General features: G+C 38.7%; 1 protein-coding gene across 2 annotated transcripts; it reads right to left on the reverse strand.

Annotated features, from left to right (window-relative positions):
- Positions 1-920: 920 nt before the first annotated feature.
- Positions 921-2,837, reverse strand: LOC138397998 (polyadenylate-binding protein 1-like). Of its 2 annotated transcripts, XM_069492197.1 has the most exons (2): positions 1,503-2,837; positions 921-1,235 (listed from the first exon to the last, which is right to left on the reverse strand). In XM_069492197.1, exons 1-2 carry the CDS (start codon positions 2,835-2,837, stop codon positions 927-929), a joined length of 1,644 nt encoding a protein of 547 aa, XP_069348298.1. In that variant the 3' UTR covers positions 921-926. The 2 variants fall into 2 exon arrangements, with proteins under 2 accessions (XP_069348298.1, XP_069348297.1); XM_069492196.1 differs by having other exon boundaries at positions 921-2,837.
- Positions 2,838-8,731: the final 5,894 nt, after the last annotated feature.

Raw genomic sequence — 8,731 nt, forward strand, 5'->3', positions numbered from 1 at the left:
GCTAGATTCATCATTGAACAGGATGGTATTAATATTTCCCTCAGCTTGACTAAACTTTAGACAGACTTCTCTCTGCCTCTAGGCCCCTGACATCCCTTTCACACTTGACTTACAGAACACAGATGAACTAAACACAGAGGTAGGTCATCCCTCCCCTCCCTTTTCTCAGAGTAGTTATTTAGAAAATGCATAATTGTAATTTCTTTTTGTGCCACTTTGGTTTTACAACTCAAGACTGTCTTTCTCAAGGACCTGAGCCATCCCTTTGAAGTGTAATCATTAAAAAAGGTAAGGACTCTCTTTCCCAATTTCTGTGGGAGGGTAGAAGCCTAACTTTGGTGGGCATCTCCAACTTGTAAAACTACATATTGTCATGAAGATACGAGAAAATTCTCCCTTGGGTAAAGTCAGTTGGGCTACAATACAGATGGGCTACAATCCCCTCAACCCTGAATATTAAAATCTCCCCGGCTTTTTTTTTCCCCACTGTTTAAGGAATTTTTATTAAAGCAAGAATTTTATAATGCAAATTGTTTCCTTGCTCAGTTATCAATTCTGTTACTTAAAACAGTACTGACATTCTGAGCTATTCCACAGTAAAGAATCACAAAATTAAAGAAAGGAATGCTTTAAATTTTTGTACTTTGCTGAAAATTCTTTTTCCCAGGGCCTCTAAAACATTAATTTGTTTCTATATTTTACTATTGTTTTGTGTTTTTTGTTATTTTTAAATAAGTAATCTAGGACTAGCATTATGTTTGCTAGACCTGGCATTTGCTCGGTACATAAGGTTCAAAGTTTCCTTTCCTTTTTTTAATTTATTTTATATTTTGCAATGTTTTTTCCCACAATATTTAAGTTTTTTTGATGTTTAAATATTTTTCTTCGGTGAAGCATGAGTTTCTTTTCCTGGCCCCTGATCAATTTTAAAGAGTTGGAACACCAGTGGCACTGTTAACTGCTTTCTGGGCAGCCTCTTTAGCTTGGTGGGCTTGTAGTACAGCCACAGCTTCCTCAACCTTAAAATGGAGAGACTCAGTAGACTCAAGCATATGAAGAAGTTCTGAATTATCAATCTCCAACAACATGCCAGTGATTTTGTGAGCAAGAGTAGGGTGCATGGCTTGAATAAGAGGAAACAGCTGTTCACCCAACATTTGCTTTTGCTCTTGAGGAGGGGCAGATGCCAACATGGAAGTAGTCAAAGGTTCCTGACCTTGTACATGAATTGCAGGCTGGTGCATGGTAACTTGTGGCTGTGCATTAAGATGTTGTTGAGGATTACGAACGCCTGCAGCATATTTGTACTGTGCAACGGTGCGGACAGCAGGAGTAGCTGCAGCAGCAGCAGCTGCAGGATGTGGACCCGTTGTCTGTATTGATGTGTTAGCAACACATTGTGTTGACATGACTCGTGGAACCTGAGAAGAAGCTGGTTTCATAGTACTAAATGGTGGTCTAGGAGCAGCTGGGCGAATAGCACCAGGCATATTTTGGAATGGATGAGGTCTGGTACCCTGAGCATTCCAGCGAGGACTTGGCCTTAGTTGAGAAATTTGGTTAGGAGGATAGTATGCAGCACGGTTCTGAGTCTGTGGAATAGCTGCCATGAAGTAATCTGAAGGAGGTGCTGGCTGGGAGGGGCTGATTACAGGGTTGGGCACAGCTCGTACACTTGCCATTCTCTGCATATACTGGTTAGTGAGGTGAGCCTGGCGCTCTTCTTTGCGCTGAGCTAAAGCTACATACAATGGCTTGGTGGCCACAATTCTGCCATTCATTTCTGCAACTGCTTTAGTGGCTTCTTCTGGGGAGGAGAAACATACAAAACCAAACCCTTTGCTGTGACCACCTTCCATCATAACCTTTGCACTAGTGATTGTACCAAATGGAGAAAACTCTTTCCGGAGACATTCATCATCAATACCATCATCAAGATTTTTCACATAAAGGTTAGCACCCTGGTATCTGGTGAGCCTATTTTCCTTCATCTGTTCAAATTTGCGCTTCAGTTCTGTCTGCCGTTCCACTTTTTTCTGAGCTCGACCAACGTATATCCGTTTTCCATTAAGCTCCTTTCCATTCATCTCATCCACAGCTTTCTGTGCATCTTCATGCCTTTCAAAGCTTACAAATCCAAATCCTTTGGATTTTCCACTTTCATCAGTCATTACTTTCACACTTAAGGCAGGGCCAAACTTGCCAAAGAGATCCTTAAGGCGCTCATCATCCATGTCTTCTCCAAAATTCTTGACGTAAACATTGGTGAACTCCTTTGCCCTAGCTCCGAGTTCTGCTTCTCTTTCCTTTCGGGATTTAAATCGTCCAACAAATACTTTGCGATCAATTAGAAGCATCCCATTCATTTTTTCAATAGCTCTTTCAGCTGCTTCCTGTGTCTCAAAGTGTACAAATCCATAGCCCTTGGAACCATTTTCATCACAAACCACCTTACATGAAAGGATGTTACCAAAAGCAGAAAATGTATCATACAGTGCTTTACTATCAATGGATTTGTCCAAATTTTTAATGAATATGTTGCCTACTCCACTTTTGTGAAGTGATGGATCACGCTGAGACCACATGATGCGTACTGGCTTGCCCTTTATAACATCAAAATTCATGGTGTCCAGAGCACGCTCGGCGTCCGCCGGCTGCTGGAAGTTCACATACCCGTAGCCCAAGGAGCGGCGGGTGGTCACGTCCCTGCAAACCCGGATGGAGAGAATGGGCCCAGCAGGGCTGAACTTCTCGTAGAGCATCGCCTCGGTCACGTCGGGGTGTAGGTCCCCCACGTAGAGCGAAGCCATGGGGTAGCTGGGGGCGCTGGGGTTCATTTCTTCGCACGGCTGCCCGCAGGGCCAGAGGCCACGACCTTTCCGTGAGAGGAGAGCTAGTGCTGGGCCCGGGGCAGGGGCCGGAGCCTGGGTGGAGGAGAGCGGGGGCAAGCACAGAGGGACAAAAATCAGCCAGAATCTAAAAGTACTCAACGGTCGGTCCTCTGGCACTGGCTTCCGGTTTCCGGCTTCTGGTTTCGGGCTTCCGGTTTCGGCTTCCGGCTTCCGGCTGGGAGCGATGTTGGCAGTGTCGGTCTGGACTGATGGAAGGTCTCGATTTCTTGGTTCCTTCTTGGAGCTGCTGCGGGGCCGCGGACAGGTGAGTCAGTCTCGGCTTCCCCGGGGTTATTTTATAAAAGAAGAAGAAGAAAAAAAATAAAAGTCTCCAGAGGGGGAGACGCGGATTTTTTTGTAAATTTCTTTGGTGTTTTTTAAAAGATTTTTTTAGATTTTTACTTTTTTAATTTTTTTTTTAAATAATAAATGTGTGTTCCGAGCACAGAGCACACTCAGCACTCAGCACTAACCCCTTGGGAGAAGGGGGTCTGTCCTGCTTTTTGTTTCAGTGGAGCTGAGCTCAGCCTGAGATCCGGCCTCTCTCCCTTTTTGCAAAAGCCTGGAATGTAACTCTCTTGCTTTTTTACTTTTGTCCAAGGCAAGTTTTATTTTAACATCATGTCTGTTGTTTCTTGATTTGTTTCTAGAAACCAGTTTTGTTTTGTTCTGTTTTGGTGCAGGTTACATGTTTTGCTTTGGGCATAGCTAGTAAAAATTGACATTGTGAATAAACCTTGATAATTGTCTAGGTTTTCTTATCTTCTTTTTGTCAACTGAAAATGAAATGATAGACACTAGAACTTAGAGAATTCATGGTTAAGTTTAGCCTGAGCCAAGTTTGTGGACTCAAGCTCAAGAACACAGACTCAGTACAGACCAAGAATATGTTCCAAAGTAAATTACTTGATACACAGTATATATACGTTTTCTGACAGGAGGATACCTATAGCACAGAAGGTGGGAGAAACAGATGGTGAAGGAACAAGTTACATTCGTATGATTCTGATTGGTGCTCAGTGATGCTGGGTGCTGTACATAAGGTATTTAATAAATATATAGTTGAGAGAGCAGGAGAAAAGTTAGGTGTCCTAGGGTTTGGTGGAAAGTGATTGATTCCATTCTTCTTTGTTTTACATCTGATAAACAGGTTTATAACCAGCACCTGTCAGTAAAATATTTAACAAACACCAGTTATACAGGCAAGACACCAGCTTTAGTTTATAGGCCTAGGTTTTATAACCCAGTTATAATCAACTGAAGCCATCTTGGTCCAGTGTTAAAATTTCATTTTGAATTTTCCTTTTTCCTGTACACTTTCCAGTGTTTCAAGCTGTATTTTAGGAGGCGGTAAGTTACTTGCGCACCACTGTGATTACTACAAACTTTTTTTTTTAAATATTTGCTGGAGTGAACCTAGAGTAGCTTTAACCCCCAGATGACTTCAGAGCTATTTCCTAGTCGTGAACCACCAGAGGTCCTAACTGAGAACTTGGGATATCACTGGGGACCCTTTACGGTAGCTAATCAGAACCTGAAGGCCTGCCCACACTGTTTAAGTACGGGGAATTTTTAACTTGCAAGCCTCTAGTTGGACCTTGTCTGGTTTTGTTCCTGATAAATTTCCCATTATGCGTGTCCAGACTAGTTAACCAGCAAAAAATTCAAAGAAATCCATCTATAGATTTCTAGAGCTTTTTCTTTCTGGAATTCTCCATAATTTCCCAGTGTCTCAGCCTCCTTGAACTTCAGTCTCTTTTCTTTGCAAGTCAGCAAGGCCACAGGGCTTTGCTTGCATTCCCCTGCCTCTGAAAATTGTTCCAGGCAGAAAGTTTGGGTGACTGTAGAGCTAATACTGTTTATTTACCTTCTGTCAAGCTGTATAGTCTTGTGTCACCTTGTTTTCAATATTTTGGAAGCAATAGTTTCATTTGTTTTGCCAATTTTTCTGTTGTTTAAGGTCAGAGGTCAAGTCTGATCTTTGTTCTTTCATTATGGCTTACAGAGGAATTTCTTGTTTCTTTGCTTACTTACATTTCTGTCTCACTTTTCACAACCTATCCTACACAACCCTACAAAGAGCCATTTACTCCTCTCTTTCACTTATGGCATCCACTTTTATAATCCAAGGTCAGCTTGACTTTTGAACTGATAAAAGATTATATCCCAAATTTTGATTTTGTTTTCTATCTTAACAATGCTCTCATTCATTTAAGTACAATATCTCACCCTTTTATCTCTTACACTGGCCGTAAACTCTTACACTTACCCTAAATAAAATAGCCTCTTGATTTGCCTTCCCTCATTTCTTACATTCCGCCTTCCTTCTTTTCCTAGGGACAAATTCAAATGATTATCTTATAAGCAAGTTAAACTCACCTGTCCAAAATGAAATTCATCACATTTCTTCATTGAACCTATTCATTTTTATTTTTGTGAGGTAATTACTTTATTAAATGGCACCAAGAGCTATCCCAGACATTTTAATCTCTTCCAACATCCATTCACTTACCAAGACTTGTCAACTGTCTCTCCTGGATTAACTTTGGATTCTTTTACAATCTATCCCAACTGTCACAACTTCATGTCAGATAATTATTACAATTACCACTAACCTGGGTGACTAATGACCCATTAAACCATGTCCCTGCCTACTTCCAATCCATTTTCCACACTGCAGTTAAAATTCAAAATGTTTTTTAAATATACATTTTAAAGATGTAAACCATACCATATTGGTTCTTCAGTTAAATATCTTAATAGCTTCCAGTTGTCCCATGGAGCAAAAAAAACCAACCAAACAAACAACCCCAATAACCACTGCTACTATAAACTGAATGTTTGTGCCCATTAAAGTTTAAACATCAAAATCCTAACCCTCAATGGGATATTATTAGGAAGTGAAGCATTTGGTAGGTGATTAGGTCATGATGGCAGAGTCTTCATTGATGGGATTAGTGCCTGTCTCAGTCCATCCCTGCTGCTATAATGAAATACTTGCAACTGAGTTATTTCTAAAACACAGAAATGTATTTTTTTTTAGTTCCGGAGGTTGGGAAGTCCAAGATCAAGATGCTGTCATCCATTGTTTGATAAGGTCTGCTTTCTGTGTCCAAGATGGCACCTTGAATACCAGGTCCTCTCATGGTGAAAGGCCTAAAGGAAACAGGGCCTAACTAGTTCCCTCCAGACATTTTATAAGGTTACTAATCCATTCAGGAGGGCTCCTCCTTCATGACTTAAAAACCTCCTAAAGGCTTCAGTTCTTAATACTATCACATCACGGTTTAATTTCTAACATGAGTTTTGGAGAAACGCACATTCAAACCATAGCAGTGACCTTATGAAAGAGACTTCAGAGAACTCCTTTATTCCTTCTGCCATGTGAGAAAATATTGAAAAGACAGCTATCTATGAACTAGGATGTGAGCCCTCACCAGATACTGAATCTGCAGATGCCTTGATCTTGGACGTCCCAGCTTCTAGAACTATAAGTAACAAACTTCTGTTGTTTATAAGCCATTTAGTCTATAGTGTTCTTAATAGAAACCTAATGGACTAAGACTTAACATACTTAGCATTTGGACTCTGTCTAAATCTGTAGCCTTGTTTTCTCAGCCTTCTTAGTAACCCCTTTCTCTCTGTGATTTAGCCTAGTCTGTGTCAAATTTTGGCATCGATTAACTAAGGTAAGACTATTCAGAGCTCATATACACAAACAGTGTTGTGTATAAGCCACAGAATACTTAAGAAATGCTAGTACATTATGGTTCAACGGTCAATAATTTGCATCCTTTTAAGCTGGAATTTGTGGCAATTTTTCTTCTGTGCCTTGTGTCTATCCACTCAAATTGTTTTGGAATTATTCCTGGTTTTCATGACAAAGGACCCTTGAAATACAGTTGTTCTTTGTGTTGTTCTCTTGATCTTCTTGGACAAGTATAGTTAATTAACCTTCTACTTTAGCTTTGAAAAACTAGTTTTCTTTATTCCTTATTTACCCATATCCACCTTAAAGGCCAAGAGATAATTAGCTTCTTTAGAAACTCCCAAAACCAATGAGAACTTGCAGTTTCTACCCAAGTGTGTCACTATTTGAATAAACTCATTAATTCAAGAAATATTGATTATTTTCTATGCAACACACATTGCTATAGTTACTGAGGGTAGAGCAATAAATGAGTATGTTCTTAATGTTTTAGAATACGTATTAGAATGGGACGGTATACAATGAACAAATAAACAAAAAGATAACACAGCCACAGATAATGGGAAGTAAAATGAAGAAAAATAAATAATTTTAATAAAAATTTAAATAAAATGAACCATGAGGACTCTTTGAAAAATTGACATATGATTGAAAACCATCCACAATACATACATATATTGAACAAATGAATCTTTTTGTTTATCCTCTCTCACTTCAATCTCTTCATACTGCTCTTCAATATATCCCTAAGATGATCTTGATTCTTTCCATTTCCCTTCTTAGATCATGTTTGATTAATAATTCTGAAAAAATAACATTAAGGAGATTTCTCTTAGGTTAAGAATTCACTATTCGTTATGCACTTGTGGAGAACTGCCCTAAATGCCTTTTAATTCACTAAATTTTGACATCAAAGAAATCTCATAAATAATTCCAAACTCCATGTCAGTCAAGGATGATTCCGAAAAATAGAATATTACTTTCATATATCGCAAGCATTATGATAAACTACTGAATTTGTTCTGCAAATATCTCTCTATCAGCATAATCCTTTATCTTTTTGACCTACCTACCTTAAAAAGTTCTGGATGGAAAAAAATATATTGTAATATCTCAAAATCATAAGATATAATATTTAACATGTATAAATACCTGATCTATGTAATCTGTTGAAACAACATTTTTAAAAAGTCACAGAAGGTAGGGATTTGAAAAAAATAAAAAATGGAAATCACAAATGCAAGCAGAAAATTAACATTTATATTACTCTCTGTGTTGTCTTCCAAAAAAACATTCACAAGACTTGTCCTATTTTAATTATTTTCCTTGTAGTTTTGCTAGTCTCCACATGGGTACAAAGACATTCTATTCAGTTTATCTTTCACAAAACACAAAAGGACTCTGGGTGTTAAATAATTCACATGAAGCCTGGAGCTCACAGCTGTATTACCTGAAGCTTTGCCAAAAACAGATATGACCATTTTTGAAATCAGAATCATTCTCATGAGGTTTTTGGTAGCAGACAGAATTCACAACATTTAGAGAAGCTCCTGTGACATGGATTAGCGTGCCAAAAAAATTACTTTACTCTGGGATGATGACATCATATTGTAGCAGATTTTATGCTAAAGAAAGTTCAAAAACAGAAGTTTGTACCTCTTAATTACATTTAATGTCCTTTTGGAGGCCTCTCCTTTTGGTGAACCACAGTCTTCTAGAAGGAGGCTTTCTCAGCACACTGACTGGTCCATTAATGCCTCCTTGATTAACAGTGTTAAATATTTCATAAAGGTCAAGACAGATAAGGACCAAATGTGTTCACTGAACTTGGTAATAAGTATATCACTGGTGATATTTTTCCAAAGCACAATTAATGAAGTGAGGGGAGGAAAATTAAGCTGAGAAAAATATAGATGAAAATAAAATATAAAGCAAAGTATTATATGGAATAATGATAGTAATTATAGTTATGTTTTTTGTTTTTAAATCAAAGCATAAGTCTTATTGGTTGGATTTGTAGGCAAGCTAGGAAAATGTGGGTCACTACAGACAGATGAAGAGTGAGACATGTTTGGCAGTTGAGACAGTAAGTTATTATTTCAAAAATTAGGCTGTAGTTATGAGTGTCCAC

The sequence above is a fragment of the Eulemur rufifrons genome, chromosome 17, assembly GCF_041146395.1.
Source record: "Eulemur rufifrons isolate Redbay chromosome 17, OSU_ERuf_1, whole genome shotgun sequence".
NCBI classification, from domain to species: domain Eukaryota; kingdom Metazoa; phylum Chordata; class Mammalia; order Primates; family Lemuridae; genus Eulemur; species Eulemur rufifrons.